This window comes from Cornus florida, unplaced genomic scaffold (assembly GCF_030987335.1).
Source record: "Cornus florida cultivar Cherokee Brave unplaced genomic scaffold, ASM3098733v1 CherokeeBrave_3.0.0_Hap2_Chr05, whole genome shotgun sequence".
Lineage (NCBI taxonomy): Eukaryota > Viridiplantae > Streptophyta > Magnoliopsida > Cornales > Cornaceae > Cornus > Cornus florida.
The window spans coordinates 88,403,483-88,425,859 of NW_026775575.1; the positions used below are offsets into that span (position 1 = coordinate 88,403,483).

The 22,377-nt window shown below is 35.2% G+C and overlaps 1 protein-coding gene across 1 annotated transcript; it reads left to right on the forward strand.

Moving 5' to 3' along the window:
- The first annotated feature begins 10,889 nt into the window (after positions 1 to 10,889).
- Positions 10,890 to 21,157, forward strand: LOC132307455 (calcium-transporting ATPase 12, plasma membrane-type-like). Its single transcript, XM_059805225.1, has 2 exons — positions 10,890 to 12,185; positions 18,596 to 21,157. The coding sequence occupies exons 1-2, from the start codon at positions 11,343 to 11,345 to the stop codon at positions 20,885 to 20,887; spliced, it is 3,135 nt and encodes a 1,044-aa protein (XP_059661208.1). The 5' UTR covers positions 10,890 to 11,342; the 3' UTR covers positions 20,888 to 21,157.
- The last annotated feature ends 1,220 nt before the right edge of the window (positions 21,158 to 22,377 follow it).

Genomic DNA, 22,377 nt, shown 5'->3' on the forward strand with positions numbered 1-22,377 from the left:
AACCCTCAACAATATAATAACATTATCATTTTACTCCAAGAGAGGCAACAAGATCGTTGCGTTCTATCTGAGAAACCCATATGCTCGCCTCACTCTGCTCTACTCCCACGGCAATGCTGCTGATCTGGGACAGCTCTACGACCTCTTCCTTCAGCTCAAGGTTAATCTCGGAGTCAATCTTATTGGGTATGTCTTCTTTGTTCTGATCTTCTTAATTTTCCCCTGTAATCCCTTTTCTCTCACTTTCTCTCTCTATATGTATATATATATTTGGGTTTCTCTCTCCTTCTGTAGCCATCTCTTTCTAATCTCAACTGGGTTTGTGATTTTATTTTGATTTTTGGCGTGGTCGTGGTTCTAGATATTGTCAATCTCATTCGGTCGGTGTTTTTGCTCTGATCTTCTCAATTTTCAGTTCTAACCCCTTCTCTCTTTCTATATATATGTTTTGGGTTTTCTCTCCCCTTATGTAGCTATCTATTTATCTAAAGGATAATATTGTAATTTTAAAAATATAATTTTTTAAATAAAAAAAATATAATAAGGATAATTTAGTTATTTCATATACTTTCAACGTTCAATTAAGTTAAAATGATAACGTTATTATGGCCATGTTTGGGGAGCTTTCTGGGGCCTTGAAACGGGCTTCCAAGCCCAAGAAGCCCATCCCCCAAAATTGGGAGTGTTTGGTGTAACATGAAAAAAGGACTTTAAATAAACGCCAAAGTCCAAAAAAGCCCGTTCCGGACAAGCTAAGAAAACATGCTTCCCGAACTCACTCCGGCCGTTCACTTAAGTAACAAATTTTATGGACATTTTTGTCCCTTTTTCTATCCCTAAAACTGTTCCATCGTCTCTGTTTCGAAGAACAGCAGAATTTGGAGGTAACTCTGTTACTTTCATTGGAGTTCCAGTACTACACACTAACTCCACTTTTTCTGCAAGCATCGAATAACAGGGTTATCTGATATGTGTCTAGTTGTTCAACTTCAGTATGTGTTTATACACATACATACATGTTTTTGTGCTTCTTGTATGTAAAATATTATTTTTGCAATTATAGGGATCGATTAAATTGATGGTGGAAAGAATTTAGGGTCCGTTTGGATGGCGATAACGTTATATGTTATGGTTTGGTACGATATGAAAACAACTGTTTTGGTATTGGTATGTTTTTAGTAGAAATCGGATCCATGTTTGGTAACGATTGTTTTGTTTTTAATAATTGTATATCAGAAACATGATAACGCGTTTGGTATTGTCATGCGTTTTAAGAAATCCAAAAACAAAACACGTTTGAGAATAGTGTTTTGTTATTAAAAATTCTGAATCAATAACAGAATACCTGTTTGGTAAAGACTGTTTTGTTTTGTTTTGAAAAATTATATATATGAATACAATTATAAGTTTATATGTAAAATAGTCCATTTTTCTTTATGATTTGAAATAATTTATGGAAAAAAAAAATCTGCATTAGAGTTGGGAAATTTTTTTTTTGTTAAATTTACAAGTATAATGGCAACCAAACTACTTTGTAATAATGAATAAATCTGCATAAACATGATTAATGGCAACCAAATTACAAATCTAACTTTGTAATAATCTTTCAATGAGAGTAGATCTTTGCACTCCATTTATCTTTTTCTTTTGGCTTGCATTCCATTTAACTTTGTTTTGTTTCATATATATATATATATATATATATATATATATATATATATATATATTCATGAAGAATGTGAGAGAGAGAGAGAGATCCTTGTAGTTAAAACTAACAAGAAACAAAGCCAAAACGTTAATCGTCTTGAATTGGTCAGAGTTGCAATTTGGTGAACATTGAAGCTTGTAAATAGTTTTACTTCACTTAGATTAGTTTGAAATTTTGCAGTGGAGGTCCTTCAAATTGGTAATATTTTTTTTTTGTTTAGTCATAAGACTATTTCCCCTTTTGTTGAGTATTTATTTTGATAACGGACTTGTGAATATTTCATACAATATCCAACCATAAGCAGAATTGATAAATATGAATAAAGATTAAAAGTAAGCAATCAAGGAAGATCCCTCTTACAAGACTGAACGACATTCACATATATACTTCCACGTATAGTTTTGCTTTATACATCACAATCTTAAGAACTTGAGTGTTGCATCATTCACATATATACTTCCACATATAAGAAGCTAGACATTCCTTTAAAATATTTGAAAGTACACACACACTTCATTACACTTACAAAAAATGTACACATAATTGGAGATCACTAATATTCATTCCATAAAATGTACACCCACTTTTTTATACTTGCATAGGCCTCCATTTGATTAACTTAGAGATCACTAGCTTTCTGGAGTTGCAGCAACTAGAGAATGCTTCCTATCAATCCCGCTGGTGCCACTGCCTACAACTTACTGCCATGTCCTTCAATGTAGTAGCAAAAAATGAATTTGAATGTAAAACAAGACATTACCTATAGTAGCAAAATATAAAGCAGAGTTAAATTAAATTATTATTATTTTTTTTAAAAAAAATCCGGCATGACTTCCCCTTAAAAATGGACATTTCCAAAATTTCAAAACACAATAAACCCAAGGGACACCGCCCACAAAATTAATTCAATAAGGGACACCGCCCACAAAATTATTTCAATAAGGGACACCGCCCACAAAATTCATTTAATAAGGGACACCGCCCACAAAATTATTTCAATAAGGGACACCGCCCACAAAATTCAACTAACAAGGGACACCGTCCACAAATTTAATTCAAGCAAGATATATCTAACCTTCTTTCAGGCTAAGCTGCAAATTTGGAGTGTAAATGACCTCATGCAAAACAAAACACATGAAGAACATTAGAGAAAAACAAAATAACACACGGTAGGAATGAAATAATTAGAAGTAGTAAATAAGATATATCTAACCTTTTTTCAGGCTAAACTGCAAATTTAGAGTGTAAATGACCTCATGCAAAACAAAACACATGAACAACATTAGATAAAAACAAAATAACACACGGTAGGAATGAAATAATCAGAAGTAGTAAACAAATATATCTAACCTTTTTTCAGGCTTAGTTGTAAATTTAAAGTGTAAATGACCTCATGCAAAACCAAACACATGAATAACATTAGAGAAAAACAAAATAACACACGGTAGGAATGAAATAATTAGAAGTAGTAAATAAGATATATCTAACCTTTTTTTAGGCTTAGTTGTAAATTTAAAGTGTAAATGACCTCATGCAAAACAAAAGACATGAACAACATTAGAGAAAAACAAAATAACACCCGGTAGGAATGAAATAATTAAAAGTAATAAATAAGATATATCTAACCTTTTTTCAAGCTTAGTTGTAAATTTAAAGTGTAAATGACCTCATGCAAAACAAAAGACATGAACAACATTAGAGAAAAACAAAATAACACACGGTAGGAATGAAATAATTAGAAGTAGTAAACAAGATATATCTAACCTTTTTTTTTTCTCTAATGTCGCAAATAGAGTGTAAATGACCTCAGTAGCAAATTTTACAAATACCCTAAAGCTCACTCCCAAAATGACAGAGAAGATAACACAACAGCAACTAATACGTAGTTCAAAATATACCATTTAAGTATATATTACATACCAAATGAAACACAGGAAATTAACTAAATACATATTACATGTCATATATTACAAAAGATGGAAGTTTATCTAACTTCATCTTTCAATAACAACGATAATGAGCAACAAGAGGACAATCACAATAAATATGATTGTGATAGCAAGACATCCACAACCTAGGAAGAGCATGTACTTCTGTCTACATTGTTCATTTTGAATCATTGCAATGACTCTGTCCAAGTCAGATTGAACCTGTTCTTCAACTTGTGCACCTTGGTGCAACTCATCCACCCACATAAATGCATTCATATGTGACTACAAGAAATATAAATTATACAATTAGGAAACAGTAACAGAAATAACACCTAAAAGTAATTGACCATACCTCTCGAGCCGGACACCTATAGAATTGTCGACCATCATTTTTTGGAGTTCGAGCCCTATACAGATGCATAGGACCTCTACCACATGCACATTGTGGTCGCTCACCTTCAAGCCTATACATAAGTGCACCTACAAGTACTAAAGCATTTAATATTTGATATCCTAATATAATTAGTTATTACAGTTATCCATAAATAAGGAGCATCTGAGTTTAATTTACGTAATATAATTAGTTATTACAGGCATCCATATTTTAATTCTACACACTATTAGACAGTTTTATAATTAGTGATTACAGTGCTCCCAAATTAGGTTGGCAATACCATCACGATAAATATCCATCTGTCGTATCTGTGTATTAGTAGCACTGACCACCTGAACATCGTCATCCACATCAAGTTCATTTTGTGAAGATTGAGGGGTTTCAGAATCAAAAATTTCATCAGATTCACCTTGGGATCTTATGAAATTATGCAATGTACAACAGGCAATGACAATAAGAACTTGAGTGTCAAAGTGATAAGGGGGCATTTGCTTCAATATAGCGAATCTCATCTTTACCAACCCAAAACATCGCTCTATGATATTCCTCAATGATGAGTGCCTAAAATTGTACACCTCTTCTCTACCATGTGGTCCTCTAGTATGTCTACGATATTCCTGCATATGGTAACGTTGACCTCGGTAAGGGGCCAAAAACCCCGGTTGATTGGCGTACCCAGAGTCGACTAAATAAAACTTACCTGTTATGTTAAGTATGTTAAGTATTAAAGTTAACGTATTTGTAATGTAAAATGCACAAATATGAAAACTTAAAATTTTTACCTTCGGGTGGTGATGGAAAATTGAAATCCTCATTCTGAATGCACTCATTTAAAATCTTCGAATCATTAGCAGACCCTTCCCACCCTGCTAGAATGTATGTGAATTTCATATCAAATGAACACACGGCCATGACATTTTGAGTCGTATCACCCTTTCGACCACGAAAGGGTATTTGTTGGTCAACTGGCACTACAGCATGGATATGAGTACCATCTATGGCTCCTACACAATTCTTAAAGTATGGGTAAAACTTTGGATTGTTCTTTATCTCTTTAGGAATTTCATTCAAATCCTGGGGAACAATAATCTTAGTCCCTAACTCACAAATTAACTTTAATACAGTATGAAAGTGATATGAAATTGTGGATGTAGAGTATTGGAATCTTTCAGCAACGACACGATTCCTTTCATTATGAGACACGGTAAGTAGGAAAATTGCAACTTGTTCTTCCACCGTTAGAAATGTTGAATCTTTCAATCCTAACAATTTCAACTCACGACACAATGCCCTAAAGGTGTTGGGGTACATCCGAAAATTTTCATAACACCTATCTTCATGTCCATTTAAGACCTCGAATATGTAATCTTCCCCTTGTAACATGGAATCCCTACAACGTTGTTTATCAAAATGTTTATAATAGTACTCATATACGACTGCGATCAATACAAGAATTTCCTCCTCATCATCATCATCATAAATGGTTAATATTGTCCTTATATCCATAGCTACTATCCTATTTAAGAATAAACAGAAGCAGTTATTGTAACAAAAATGAAGCAAAATGGAAAAGACATACCAAATCATACAATTATCCAGCAACAATGTAAAAGCAATAGATGTAGAACATAAATAGTTTTCCAGCATTAATTTAAAAGCAGTAGATAGAGGAATTAAATATAGTCTTCCAACAATAATGTAAAAGCAGTAGATAAGAAAAATTCATTACAGTCATCCAACAGTAATGTAAAAGCAGTTATAAAACAGTCATCCAAAAGCACATAAAAGTAAGATACCGAAGAAATCATAGAGGCTGATTCATCACCCACCCAACCTTCCTTTCATCAGGAATGCGAAGAAATATATCCCTCCACTCCTTGTCCTCACCAAACATCCTTATGATCTTAGCATAATGGGTATCATCAATCCCCACTAATGTGTTGACGATCTTGACGCACTCTTCAAGCTGGGGATCCATTTCTTTTTCTTTTTTACTGGGAGATGTCACTTCAGGCATTTCGGTAAATCGAGATGGTTGACAACTAGAAGATGATTCTGCTATGGCTTTTGCAATTTTTTCAGCTTTCGCGTTCCCAATATTAGTCAAACATTCCATCACTAAAGACATTGTTTCTGAAAAAGTTTCTTTCTTCTGTTTCTTAGCTATAGGTTTGGGAGTAGGACTGAGGTCAATAGGTCCTTCTACATTAGGTCGTTCTACATCAGTCATGCCCACATTGCCCTCAATGTTATGAATTTGAGCTTCATGTGTTGCCACTTGAGGCATTGTTAGCACTTGGTGAGGTCTGGGTGGCTTTGTAGAAGGATGAACATGCTTGCCAGTAGCATGTGTATTCCCAAAAATCCTTACCATCTGCTCATAATTCTTACACCCCTGTTTTTTTATTTTTTTTCCATGCTTGAGAACCTACACGTTATCAACTTACAATTATTGTTCATCAAACCCTTTTAATACTAAATCACTAATTACTTACTGTATGTATGGTAAATAGACACGTATTGAAATACTAACCTTGCACAATCGAACCCATCTTTCAGCTTCCAAGTCAATCATTCCAGTTTCACTGTTGTACCCTACACCAGTCTCAGATAATATTTGTTTGCAATCTTTGTACAATGCTCTTATATTATTGAATTTTTGTCTACATTGGTCCTTCGTGTACTTCTTTCCAGTTTCTAATAACATTGCGTCCACAATATGTGTCCACCCATTTGGATTAAAAGTCGTGCCTGTACGATTTCCTTTTCCAACCTCTTCCTCCATCAAGAGCATGAATTTCTCTTGATGGGCATTACACCAAACAGCGGCATCGGCCTGTTCAACAACTACAACATCCTCACCATTGTCACCATCAAGAGAATGAATGTCTCTTGATGGGTATTGCTCAACATTGTCATTGTTCATGTCCATCTGATTATTATTAAGTAATTGAACAGTTTAGTATATTGAATTGTGTTTTGACTCATAATTTAACACGTCAATGATAAGTAAAAAATGTACTGTCTATAAAACACTTCATCTCACGAAGAGCAAGGTGAAGGAAAGTGGTATATAGCAGTATAACACACAAGGTACTGTCTTTATCTCTTTACGAAATTTCAGGGAAATATTATTGCAAGTACATTTCACAGAAGTAATACCTCTGGATGGCAACAATCATATTTTTGTTTCAGATGTGTGCATAATATACTGAGAGAATATTCTAATCATTTAGTGCATGGTGAGTGTTCCAGTAAATAAATGTATAATAGTATTCTTTAGGCCATTCTTTAGAAACTTAATTGCAACCCTATGAATTTTTGTATAATATCAACAAATATGCGAATGTGAATTGACAAGATTTGACAAATTATCAGTGCATTTTTTTCAAAGAGATGTAAATGTTTATTCTTTTTCTTATATTACCAATGAATATTCAAATATTCAACAAGCGATTCGTTCTCTATTTAGTTATGTGAACAAAAGTTCGTGTTCCTCTTCTGTTGATTTAATTTCTTTTTTGGATTCTTTGGGGCCTTAGACCCCGGTTTCTTTTATGTCTACGGGACGAGTTCCCCTATTGAACGCCTTTTTAAATATTATTACTTATAAAAAAAAAAAATAATAAGGCTATTCTTTTTAATAAATTAAATTCAGTTTTAATGCATTTCTTGTGGAAGGGTAGTTCTTTAATGAATGCTGGTTCAAAAGTAGCTTCGGAGGATGTTTGTTATCCTAAAAAGGAAGGTGGTTTGAGTCTTTGGAGTTGAATGCTTGGAACAGGGCCGCTATGGCTAAGAACTTATGGGAAGTTGTTCAAGTGATGCCTCAATCTCTATGGACTGAATGGGTTAAAGTTCATCTCCTTAGAAATAGAGACTTTTGGTCTATTAAAATTCCTCAAAGTAGTTCTTGGAGCTGGAGGAAAATCTTACAAATTAGAACTAACTTTAGAATGTTTATTATGCATCAAGTGGGTAAAAGGACACACACTTGGTTATGGAATGACTATTGGCTCCCTATGAGCCCTATTGTGATGAGAATAGGTAATAGAGTCATCTTTGACTCAGGTTTACAATGAACAAACAACTGTGGCTGATATTATAGTTAATAACCACTGGCAGTGGCCTCAAACCAACACCCTTGAGCTTATTGAGCTAAGGAATGCCATACCTTCAGATTTCCAGCCTTTCTAAATAATGATCGAGTTATTTTGTTACCTAGTAAGGGGCAGTTTACCATTAAAACTACTTGGGAAAATATTAGACCTAAGAAAAATGTTGTTGCTTGGAATGAGACTGTTTGGTTTAAAGGAGCTATTCACAAGCATTCTTTTATCTGTTCGCTTGCCTGTTTAAATAAATTGCTAACTCAGAACAGGATTTGGATTTGCCTGAATCTGTTTTGAGGATCTAATGCTTTTGCTTATGTTGTGCCATCTCTTACTCTGCAGCAGGCCTGTTAGCTCTGACCAGGTCTGTTGTGTTTTTTTTTAGGTGTATTCTTCATAATATCAGGGTTATCATTTGGATTTCTTGGTGCTGTAGCTGGAAGTTGTTCTGTTATCAAGATTAGTACTCTAATTCTTGTATTCTCAAGTCTTGTTCTGTTTTTTACATTTAGGGTCTGTTTTTGTTGGTTATGGTCTTGTGGAAAGATAATAGTGAAACTCCATTTTCTGTTGATATTTGAATTCCCTAGTTTAAATTTTATTCTAGGATTTACTTGTATTTATTCTTCTTTTTCAAGTCGTCTAAATTATACTGGTTTGAATGTTTACAGAACTGTGAAGCATACATTAAAATATTGGCGGGGCCTAGCCAATATAATGCACAAATTAAAAAAAATATATATATATTGGCTGTAGATTTCATCATCCTAAGTTTGAGAATTTAAAAGTTGATGAATGTTTAAATTTTATCCTTTTGTCGAATCTTTTGTCCTCCCATTTGTCCTTAAATAATATAATACAACAAATTGATCATTCAAACAATTTAATAATTTATACATATCAATTTTAATTTTGCTTTTTAATGTACGATCAAGCCTGATATGATATAAGAGCCTGTTAGGTTGATTTATACATAATACAGATCCTTTGCAAAATTGTAATTTGGACCAGGAACAGATCTTGAAAATATCGCTAAAATCGATAGTTATAATTAACTCAGTCAACATTCTAATTGCTTCCACATTACAACACACACAATCGATGGATGACATATAAACCCTTATATCAGAACCATGGTTGATAGAAGAAACAACCCAGAAACAGGGCTAAAATCAAACCCTAGATCTCCGTCACAGCCTCATGAAACTTGTGATCTGGACACAAATGCCCTAAATTACAACACTCACAACATGATTCAAATAAAGATCAGAACTTGGAAACGCAATAAAGATTCTGATTGTCACAATATTAGAGAGAGAAAGTGAACACGAGGACCTCCCAAATGTAAATCTCAAAAGCGAAGATATATGTGATCTATAGATACAAACAGAGACACAAAATGACGTACCTGGTGGAGGAGCTCTGCCAGATCGGTGGTGGAGAAACTTGAGATCTGGACACAAATGCCCTAAATTACAACACTCACAACATGATTGGAATAAAGATCAGAACTTGGAAACGCAATATAGACTCTGATTGTCACAATATTAGAGAGAGAAAGTGAACACGAGGACCTCCAAAATGTAAATCTCAAAAGCGAAGATATATGTGATCTATAGATACAAACAGAGACACAAAATGATGTACCTGGTGGAGGAGCTCTGCCAGATCGGTGGTGGAAAAGGTTGGATCGCCACTGAAGTCGCCTTTCAGGGAGCTACGCGAAGAGAGAGAAACGATGCTGAAAAATGACCTAAAATCTGATATGCGACCTTATATACATGATATCACCGCTACAGTAAAAACGAGGGTTGGTTTGGTTTTGGTTTGAGATCAATTCACCGCTACAGTGCCATATCAGTCTAAATATCACCAAAATGTTGATATGGGTTTTGGCCCAAAAATGATAATGTTTTGGCACTGTTAAATACCATATCAGCCCACTCCAAACATGATATTGGCCCAAAACTAAAATCAAAACACCAAAACAATATCAGATATGGGCCTCCGAACAGGCCCTTATGTTGTGGGCGACCACCATTAGAGAGAACGATAGTAGTGGTGGTGGTTTTCTTCCAAGTAAATTTTCTTCAACCGAGAAAATCAATTGCCTTAATCACTATACACAAAATATAAATATACATATATAAATAGAAAGTAGAAGGGGGCTTCAAAGTGAACCTTTACTTGGTGATGAATTGCCAGTGGTTTTAGAGACATGCTAATTTCAAGTTGAAATTTATGATACAACTAATGTTGAGGGTTGCTTTAAGGAGTGAAATGGGGATGATTTTTAATTTTCTTTGGGAAGTTAATGGCTGTGTTCTTCATTCTCATTTTGGTGATTGGGCTACAAATTTTCAATTTGTATTTTGTCTAATGATCTTTCACGTTGTTTTGAACAGACCATTTATTATTTATATTTTTATTGGAAATGGTAGAATACTGGAGATGATCTGAATGGATATATATACATATGTATATATATTATATTTTTCTTTTTTTATCAGCTGTACCAAAGAGCACGAGGGAGACAGGTAATTTTGTCAGACAAAAATTACTTTAATAATTAAACGGCCTTTAAAAAATCGCTTACCAAACAACTTTTTTGCCCTGAATTCCTTTAGACAAAATTCCTTGTAAGAATGCATTATCAAAGAAAGGACTTTTGAGACTGAGAAGCTCTCCCAAATAGGGCCTATATTATTTGGGGTTTTTAAAACTGGTTTGAATTTTTTGATTACTAAAGTACTAATTTATATTACAAATATGTTCCTACACTAACAAAATTTTAGTTGTGATAGATAGTTATAAAATGCTATGATCCAACCGGTTAGTAAAAATTGACCAAAGAAGGTAGGTAAAGAGTTGCACCGGAGCAAATTCGCGTCCAAAGAGGAGACACACTTTACCCAAAATTTCCGGACAAGTTCTTGGAAATTTCTGGTGAACCATTATAAATTAATCTCAACTTTCTGTCGCCGTCCTACACACAGACCTTCAATTCTTCCCGCCGGCGACAAAAAATCGGTTACAATCACTTGCATCCCTCTTCACCCAAATTCCATATTTCCGATCAAACGGTTAAATCTGTATGAATTGAAATTCAGCCTTGAACTTCAGTTCTTATTCGCCGGCGACAATCAACAGGCAAGAGTTGCTTTCCATCCTTTTTCACCTGAACCCATTTCGAAATCATGGAGTGCGAGATGGCCGGAAACACCATTCACGCCGACCTATACATCACGTCCACAACCACTCGATACAGACGCCTCTGGAAGCGCAGTATTTCCGTCGGCGTTCTCGTTACGATCAAGAAGAAGCCATCGCCTTCGGACGTACCTCTTCCACCAACCCCCACCGCGGAACAACCTAGAAGAACCTCCTCTTCCCAATCCCACGTCGCCGTCGAAATTCACGACGGTGAAGACGGAGAACAGCTCCTTCGGGACACCGTTGATGGAATTGTGAAGCAGAAGGACTGGGGTAAGCTGAGAGATTTCGGTGACACCCAACGAGTCGCCTCAATTTTCCGTTCTGATTTGGAGAGGGGACTTCCCGACGAAAACCCTAGCCAGGAAGCTTATAACCCATTTCGGGCAAGGGGTTTTTTGCCCTTCCTGTTGAAGGCTTGCAGCAGTTACACCATATTTCTCCTCTTGATCTCGGCTGTGCTCTCTCTCGTCACCCAAATGTTTGAAAGAAGTCCAAAATACGGGTTTCAGGAGGGTACTATTATATTGGTGGCGGTTTTCTTTCTTGTGACTTGCCCTGCTGTGAAGAACTTCCTTGAAGAACAAAAGCTGGAGAAGAAGATGCTGATGAAAGAGAAGAATTTGGAAGTTAAAGTTACAAGAAATGGGAAGTTCAAATTGGTTGCTGTTTGTGATGTTGTGAAGGGCGACATGGTGATCTTGGAGGAGGGGGATCGGATTCCAGGAGACGGGTTGTTTGTTGCTGGTGCTGGATTGGTGCTAGATGAGGTGCTTGACCCCACAATAGATTCTGATCGGAACCCCTTCCTTTCGTTTGGTTCAAAGGTAATTACCAATTTGCTATTGAATTTAATATTTGCTTGTTTTGCATTATTTATTCTTCATGTTCTTCAATTTTTTGCATTATTTATTCTTCATGTTCTTCAATTTTTTGCATTAGTTGTTCTTCATGTTCTTCAATTTTATATATATATATATATATATATATATATATATATAGCAAAGGAATCTAATGGAAAGATTTGTGTAGTGACTAGGGAATTTAGAAATTAGAAATAAATAAATAAATAAAAGGGTAATATTGGTTAAGACTTGACAGAGAAAATAAATGATGGTAACTTGATTCTATGTGTGTTACGTAACTAATGGAAATAACAAAAATGATAGGAGGACCTTCCATCTAGTTAGGGAAAATAATGAAGAGAAGCTATTTTATTATGTGAGTGGGATTTGGGAAGTACAAAAGTAGAAACAACACGATTGATTACTAACTCCTTCATTCCTCATTTTCTGTTCTTTTCTTTACTCTTTTCAATCTGAACACACACTACCTTTTTGATAGTTTGATGTACATGATGTTCCTGTTCTTGTTCTCTTTAGTTAAAATTGATGGAAGTCTACGATCATGATAACTTACCACCAAGCTACCTATTAAAGAACCATTATATTTATAATTTGTATATGCTGTTATATTCATTACATTAAAATGCCACTATACATTACGTTTTCAAGTTCTCCCTCCCAAAACGTGTGAGGACGCTGGTAGTATTTATTTATTTTAATTTTCAGATTTATTTTTCTTTTTCTTTTTTAAATTTTCACTTGTAAATGGGGACTTGTGAAATCTATGTCATGTATGTTATGATTCATAAACTTAATCAGCAGATTTGCCTTGTATTTAATTTTATTTTTATTTTTTACATTTTTTTTTAAATTTTCATATTTATATTGTGATATAAATGTTATATATTCTATAATCCATAATTTTCTTGCTACTTTTGACTTGTATTTTTATTTTTTTGATTTTCAATTTGATTTTGATTTTTTATGTTTTTAATTTCTCACATGTTATATATGGTATGAATATTTATTTATTTCATACTTAATTTTTTTAGTATTCTTTAATTTAGTAAAAATTATAATTACTAAGCCTTTTTTATTATACGAATTCACAAATAGGTCAGTACTTGTGTTAAATGATTTTAAAAAATTTAATAAATGGAACAATCTTACCATTGCCTTAGAGCCCACCTTTTATTGTACGTAACTAACAATAATTGATTTTAAATTATCAAAATTATATTTAAAGGACAACAATATGAATTAGTTAAATATAGAGACCAAAAATAAATAAATCATGCAATGGCAGTAGTGCAATGCATAATTTTTACATGGAAAACTCCAAGAAGAATAATTTTTACATGGAAAAAACTCCAAGAAGAACAAACTACAGACCTAGTCCATGCAAGCCAAATCCACAATGAAAAGAAAGTGATTTACACAACGAAACAGTTTCTAATCAATAGAACCCCAGTCACGGTCACCTCTTGACACAGATCAATCCACCACACTCTCTCCACTTGAGTCTCTAGACATACAATCCGCTCGTGAATAGATCTGCTCCTCAGGGTATCTGCTTCTCCAACCATTGATTTGATCTCCAATAACTAGCCATCTAAGTTACTTGTTCGTTGTCTAGAGACAATTCGAGGTAGAATTTCATTGTGCAGCACAAGGATTCTGATATTCAACACTCTAAATTATAACTGATCATCTAATGCAAGATGTAGATGAGGGAAAATAAAGTATGCTCTCTCTAAATATATGATCTCTTCCTGTGTGATCTCTCATTAATGTGTGTAGAGATCCCTCTATATATCTGTGTGAGAGCCCAAAGGTCTCTAGATAGTGAGTGCTTTGAGTTAAAAGGAATTGAGGTTTCTTAGTTATAATCAGAAGACGAAACCTAAACCTTCTAGGATTCTGAGTTAGGGAAGTTTTCAAAAACTGTGAGTGATTGTTGATGGTCGAGCTATCGATCGACAACTAGGGTTTGAGCAATCCTAGCATTGCTTTGATCGATCAAAGCATTTTGGACTTCCATAAACATATATTGAAAATTCAATCGATCAATATGGATCGAGCCATTATGTTTTTGTGAATTTTTTTTGTTTAAATATTTTATTCCACAAACAACTTCATGCATTCAAAACATCTTTTTCATGAATCAAAACATGTATGAATTGTGCCCTAAATTGAAAATGTATGATTATAAACCCTAATTAGTGAGTTGGTATTTAAAAGGTGATTTTACATTTTTACTCGTTGATGTATCTTCAAATTCTGATTTTGTCCTTGGACATAGGTACCATCACTAACTAACTAACTAAAGTAACTTATAAAAAACTAATCATTGAGCTAAAAACAAGAATACAGACTCCGGCTTTTGTTACGAAATTTGCCAACACTATTGTAATGTTCGGTAGGAAGGAAGAAAGATTTGTGGAGAGAAAATAAGAAGAAAAGAACAAACTCCCTTTGTTTTGTAGAGAAGATACAAGGAAAGAAAAGAAAATAGCAAATTTTCTTCCCCAAAATATGGGTGGTAGAAAGAAAGGACAAGTGGACTATTATAGAAGTTTTAAATTAAATATTATTCTAAATTATACAAGTTTTAAATTACAGTACTAGTCTCTATAAATTACAATATTATAAATATTATTGGATATAATGGAAAAAAACAATTAAAACTTTCTCTTTCCTTCTCTTTTAATGAACATAGGAAATTAAAAGTTTATTCTCTACTCTTCTATCCAACTGAACAAAAAGAAGGAAATACACAATATATTCCTTGGGGATGTCTCATCCATCCCTTCTTCTCTCCCTTCCATCCAATTTTTTTCTTTCCTACCGAACAAAGCATAAGTTCTAATCTTAACTATGGTCTTTTTCTTTTGGCTTTAATTCTTTTTGTGAATTTTTCTGTAACACAAGGGTTACCATGCACCTGCTTGAAATATTTAGGAGACATAAGGGGTATTCTTGTCAATATTCTCTAATTCTTTTTAGGAAACAAAAAGAAAAAGTAAAAAGGCTAGTCCAATGCATGACGCTTCCGCCATTGTAGGGTCTGGGAAGGGTTAGATGTACGCAATCTTGCCTCCGCATATGGAGAGGTTGTTTCCTGTTTCGAATTCGTGACTTCTAGGTTATTATGGAGCAACCTTACCATTGCAGCAAATAAAAAAATTGACAATAGTAGTGAGGATATTTGTGTGAATACTAGGCGTTTTCTTGAGAGACATTGTATTTGCTTTCAAATACTCAAGAAATGGACAAGGGGATTTGCGACAGCATCCAAATGCAGTGAAAAGTAGGCAAGGGTTCTGAAATGGATGGAGTTGATACACTAAGATTAGAATCAGTGTTAATATAAAATGCTTACAATAAATAAATAAATAAATGTACAGAAGAAAGTTAAAAAATAAATTGAAAATACATGTATAAAGCAGACATAAAAATGCAGTAAAGATAACCATTGATAGAACTTGTATAAGGAGAAAATAAAATTGATATAAGTAGTTGTAAAATTGTATTTATAGATTTAAATAGGCAACACATGCCCAACCTCACTTTGGGGTGAAAACCCTAAATCCCACCGAAATGAAAGTGCTCCAAATGCAAAGTCAAGGCCGTAGAATTGAAGAAGATGATGAGGAGAGTGAGAAACCCTCTTGTGGCTTCCTCCAAATCCCACCCTAGCTCACACGAAATCTCCAAAGATCTCCAATCTCGAAATAAAAGCAAGGGTTTGAAAGCCCTTGGTGTCCCCGACATTTCTTTCTTCTATGGCAACCTCAAATACTCAAAGGAACAAGGTGGAAATGAAGGTGGAAGCTTGAAGGAAAAATAAAATGGAGATTAGGGCTGCAACTCAGCCTAAGCCCGCCCCAATCCCACGCCTCTGTATTCGAAGGTAAAAAAATAGAAGAATTTGTGCAGCTATAAGGATTCGAACAATATACCTCTAAGAAAATTCTCAAACACACTACTAACAATGCTCCCATACACTTGTGATATAATTTAGTTATAAATAAATATGTCTTTTCCGGGATCGGGCTGAGCTTCATATAATATCAACCCAAGCCCAGACCGAATTTAATTCGGGCTCAAAATATCTAGCCCAGGCCCAAACCGAGAATAGAAAAACACTGCCCAAGCCCAGAAAATTTTGGGCTGGGCTCGGTTTAATTCGGGTTGGGCCCGCTTGAGTTGCAGCCCTAATGGAGATGGAGGAGAGAGAAGAGAGAAGAGAGAGAGATAAAATGAAAGAGAGAGAAAGTGAGGTGTTTGGAAACCATCCCCACACAGACAGAGACACAACTCTCCTACGCAACCTCCACCACAAATGCATCCCACCAACTTACGCCAAATGCATTAAAACCCCAATGCTAAAAATAAATACGGACACGTGTATGGAATGCCTCGCAAATGCCGCGAATGATAAATGCGACATTAATGGAATAAATGAAAAGTGTCTTAAAAATTCCCGAGTAATTGACCCGACCCGGGCCCACACAGACCGAACACCAAAATGAACTGAAAAATAAAATAGAAAAAATGGAAAAAAAAAAACCCGGTCCTCACAAAAAGCCAAGGGAGCTTGTATATAGTCATTTTAAGAAATATGACTGTTTGGCCCTTTAAAGCACATGTGGAGGGAATTTGAAAAAGTAAATTTAAATCGCATGGTACATTTAGGCGCCAAAGTGGAACAATTAGGCGTCTAAGTGTTCTTGTCCACATTTTGTGCAGTTCACTGGAAATGCCATTAAGGCGTCTAATTGTGACCACATAGTTGTCTTAAGTGTCCTTTTCTGAAAAATCGCTCAGCAACTCAACTGACAAGTTAGGCTTCTAAGTGTGCCACTTGGGTGTCTAAGTTGTCTTTTCAGAATTTTGGCTCCGCTACTGGAATGTATATTTAGGCGTCTAAGTGTCTTTTGCAAAATTTCAGCTTGGCTACTGGAATATCCAGTTAGACGTCCAAGTTGTATTTTCCAGATTGGCAAGTCTATTTGAGGTCATTAAGGTGTCTAAGTGAACCACTCTGGCGTTGAAATGCTTTAAAGTTTTGAACTTGACTTCCTTTAAGTCTAAAGTAGCTTTCAATTGGCCAAATGACTTTTATGTCCTTATAATATGAGTGATCAATGTTCATGGGCTAAGTCAATGATCCTAGAGACCTTTAAAGTGATATATTTCAATTCAATTATTAGGTCCTAGAGTCTCTTTAGTCTTAGGATTGAGCTTTCATCAAAATGCATCACAAATTACTTTACATTGAATCTAGCTCTCACCAAATGCTTATAGGACTTTTTCTTCAAATGCTTTGAGTTATTTAAGTTCCATCGCCATGAGCCAAGATTCAATTGAGCTTTACCTTTTGTTCTGGATATTCTTTGAGTTTAAGATTAAAACCTGATTAAAATTTCCCAAATGCCCTTGGATTGAAACCTTGGGGTCAACTTTAGGATTTATGCATCAAGTTAGACCAGACAAACATATTAAAGCATGATTTTGACAAGAGTAGATCGACTAGAAGAGAGATGGAAATTTGGTAGCTTTAGAAGTGGATCAAGCTTGAGTCAGATTGATTTTTTAATTTTTCTAACCACAAGAGTAGATTGACTAATGTGAAAGGACTGAAAGGTTATTCCAAGAGAGCGAGCTCATCATAGCAACGTAGGTTGACAGTTTTAGGCATATATATTAAATCAAGAAAACAAAAAGAAGATTTTAAACCCAGAAACTAGATAGTGGAATTTGAAAGGAAAGAAAATATAATTATATAAGAATGAGATTGTTTAAAGAAGTAACATGAAATTTAGAATGTAACTAAAAAATAATAATTTAGATGATGGAGCTAATATAATATGAAGTAGGATGATCAGAATGTACTAAAAAAATATTAAAAGAGGTTCTTGGAGGGTTAATAAAAATGAAGAACGTTTTGAAAGATACAAATATTCAAATAAGGAAGTTAGTGAGAGAAATTAAGTATAGAGCATATGACAATTTTTATTCTGATTTGGTACCAAGGATGTGAAGAAAAGTATGTCTAAATTTGTTAAAATAAAGGGAAGAAAGGTTGTAATTTTCATAGTGTTAAAAGTGCATCAAGAGCCAGGATCTAATTTAAGAGTTTTAGTGAAAGATGAAGAAATAACTGTAAGATGATAAAAATTTGAGAAAGGTGAAATGTTCGGTTTAAGAAATTAAATGAAAATCATATAGGTAACTTAAGTGCAAAAAATAAAATGTGGAAACCTTGGGGAGATTGAAGGTGAAAGATGCATTAATGAAAGTTCCAATTGGATAATTCCTCCGATTTTAGTAGATGGGCAAGAAATTAAAACCAGTAAGAAGATTATTCATCCACTCCTCTTAAACAGGTTATCAAGGGGAATGGACGCATGATTGTTACATCTGTTGGTACCAATACGTCAATGGGAAAGGTAATGAGCACGGTGAATCATAATCCAAATCAGCCAAACCTTTTACAGAGTCGGATTGAAAAGCCAAACAATTATGCAGATAAAATTGCACTCTGTATATCTATACTGATTACTCTTGTGTTGTTTCTACGTTTCTTGAGTAAAAAACATGATGGTGATGATAATAGAATCCCAGAAATGAAGGGTAAACTGCCAGTGGAGGAGTTGATGAAGATTTTTGAGAGAAATCTTCTGAAACCCCGAGGGTTGGTTTCTGTTTTAGCTTCACTTACTGTAGTGGTGCTAGGATTTCAGCATGGGATGCCTCTGGTCATTACTGTTTCCCTTGGTTACTGGAATGAGAAGGTAGAGTGTGTTAATGAACTTAATGCCAATCCTCAAAATTTATCAGCTTTTGGCACCATGGGCTTCACCACAGTCATCTGCATTGACGTTTCTGGTGGACTCACATGTAACCAGATGGAGGTGGAGGGGGTTAACAAGTTCTTTATTGGTGAAAAGGAATATAATCATGGAGATGACTTGGGTACATCCCAAGTTGTTCTTGAAGTTCTGCAACAAAGAATATCAGTTCTCATGCCCGAGAATCTGAAGAGCCCAGAAGATGGTTTGCTGAATTCATGGGTGCAGTCAAAGTGGGGTACGAGTGTTGAGTTTTCAGAAGAAAGTTTCTCCATCATTGATTCCAGGAGATTGAGCTGCGATAGGAAAGGCAGTGGGGTCCTGATGCAGAAAAATGATGATGAGAATATGCACTTGCATTGGAAAGGATCTGCAAAGACTATACTAGGGATGTGCTCGTGCTACTTTGATTGTGGAGGGAAAACCCATGCCCTGGAAAATCAGAAAAGCAAGTTTGAGCAAGTAGTTAAGAATATGGAGGACAATGGTCTTATACCCATTGCATTTGCTTATAAAAAAATGGAAAAAACGGAGGTTCAAGAAATTAGAGAAGATGGGCTGATCTTGTTGGCACTGGTAGGATTAAAGCCATGTCGAGAAGAGATTAAATTAGCCTTGGCTGACCTTAGAAGTAAGGGAGTGAGCATCAAATTGGTGTCAGGTGATGAGCTACAAAAGGCAAAAGCCTTAGCTGGTGAGCTTGGAATATTTAAGCCTGATTCTAATGATGTTGCACTTGAAGGTGAAGAATTCCGGCAGCTCAACGATGACAATAGAATGAAAAAGATTGATGAGATTACAGTCATGGGCAGATCCGGACCTGATGAGAAGCTTCGCATGGTGCAGCGCTTGAAAAAAAAAGGCCATGTAGTTGCTTTCTATGGAGGGTTGACAACAGGCGACACTGCAGCTCTAAAAGAAGCTGATATAGGGATCACTGAGAAAAGTCTGAGCACCGAAATGGCCACAGAGAGTTCTGATATTGTTATTACTTCAGGCAGAGGTTTGCGCTCATTAACTGAACTCTTAAAATACGGTAGATGTGTTTACTGTAACATTCAGATATTTATTCAAGTCCAGCTCACTGCTTGTATGTCTGGGTTACTGATAACTACCATTGCCACAATATGTTGGGGAGAATCTCCTATATCAGCAATTCAATTGGTGTGGGTGAATTTCATTGTGTTCTTTTTGGGTGGCACCATGATGGTAATGGAGCTTCCAGCTCGGGTACTAATAACGGAACAACCACAACCTAAAAGAACCGAATCAGTGATGATTGGTGTCATGTGGAGAAACTTCATAATCCAAGTCTTGTACCAGGCTTCAGTCTTGCTGATCTTTCAGTTTGAGGGACAATCCATTCGTGGCATGAACAAGAAGGTGATGGAATCCATGATTTTCAACAGCTTCACCCTCTGCCAGGTCTTCAATCTGTTCAATGCCATGGAACTGAAAAAGAAGGAAGTGTTTCTGGTGGTCATCCGACACCATTGGTTTATGATCACTCTAGTGGCTGTGATGGTCGTGCACGGGGTAATTGTGGAGTTTGTGGCACCTATGGTTGGTTATGCGAGGTTGGACTGGGTGCAATGGGCTTTCTGTTTCCTCATTGCAGTGCTTTCTTGGGGTCTCGACCTCGCCTTGGAATTCCTTTATGTCTTCCTCAGTGAATTGTCTATTGGATCAGTTCGTTCAGGCATGGGTGCTTTCCTAGCGACAACACCTTCACCCCATTTTGTTTACATGGGCTTATCATTTTCTATGTTCCTGTTCTTCTCTTGTTCATATTATTTCAACACAGGTACAGCGCAGAATTTGCGCTGATTGGCTACCTAGCATTTACTGTGGATATAGTGTGGTGAAGGTCGAGTCCTCTCATTGCTCAAATGCTCACACGGGGGTGCGGCCCTACGGATCAAACTGTCCCGATCTGCCTTTGTAATAAGTCTGATTGTTGTATGTAGCATATATGTATGTTCATTGGAGGCTACTATTTTCATTGTTGCTCATGCCTGTACAATACTATAACATGAGCAGGAAAATTTGTGATGCTACCTCTCTTATTTATTTATTTATTATTTACATTAATTGTAATATATTTGTAGCTTTAGCAATCTCTATTCAAATGTGCTCTTAGGGCTAGTTTGGATTGAGGGATTTGGAGAGAAAAGAAAGGGAATGATAGGGATAGGTGTGTTTGGATGGAGGGAATAAAAAATAAAAGAAATGATTGGGAAGGATTTGGAGGGATAACCTATCCCTCCAAATCCCTCTCATACAGTGAAACCAAATCACTCCAAAATTGACAAGATTTGGAGGGATTTGGAAAAAAAGGAAGCAAATTACCAAAAGCAACCTTGAACAGCAGAGAAACACCATAGACACAAAGAGAAGGGGCAAAGCTTGAACAACAGGTAAAGGCCAAGACGGTGTATGAAAGGCCGGAAACTATACAAACGCTAAGAGCACCTCACAGCTAAAATTTATAGAGAGACCAGACCAACTAACATAAATCATACAATCTCTTCGATCGTCAAAAAATAGTATAAGAACAGCAAGAGTAGGTGAAAATTGAAGAATTCCAACTAGATTGAAGAAAATTAGACATGATTGAGCTCAAATTTGCTCCAGAAAACAAAAGACGAAGATTGAGAGGTCGCCTGGAAAAATGAAGGTTTGCCGGAGAACATAGAGGAGTTGTCGAAAAATACCTTTTCGAAGTTCATCTTCGGTCGGCGAAGCGCTAGCTTCAAGGGGTCATGGTCCGGAGTTTCACTACACCCCTTAAGTTTGGCCAAATATCAGTTTCAAATATTTTTCCAAAATAACTATCACTCACATTATAAACATTTGCTCCGTTTTTCACTCACACCCCAAAAGTTAATTGACAGGTATGTCAGATCACCTTTTACATGTAAAAAGACATTCTTACCCTTTGACTTTAGTTTGACTCACTAAATTGTTTCTTTAATGATTAAAATTACATTTGTACCCTCATTTGACTTTAGTTTGACTATTCAAATGACATGTTTACCCTTCCTTTTCCATATACAAGAATAAATAAAGTAAGTGATCAACATCATACAATTTGTTCGGTTCTATATTTTTTTAAGAAAATTAATGAAATTTGAAGTAAGAAAATTTTATTTTTTTAAGGGAATTAATGAAATTTAAAAAGAGAAGTGAAAAATAAGAAAAATTTTAAAAACTAAAATAGAAAAATAAAATAAGAAAAATCATCCATTCATATATATTTTTTAAGGAAATTAATAAAATTTTAAGTAAGAAAATTTTATTTTTTTAAAGAAATTAAT

Coding starts and splice junctions, on each gene's coding strand:
- LOC132307455 (XM_059805225.1), top strand. CDS start 11,343: ATGGAGTGCGAGATGGCCGGAAACACCATTCACGCCGACCTATACATC. Junction 12,186..18,595: donor TCCTTTCGTTTGGTTCAAAG/GTAATTACCAAT, acceptor CCTCTTAAACAG/GTTATCAAGGGGAATGGACG.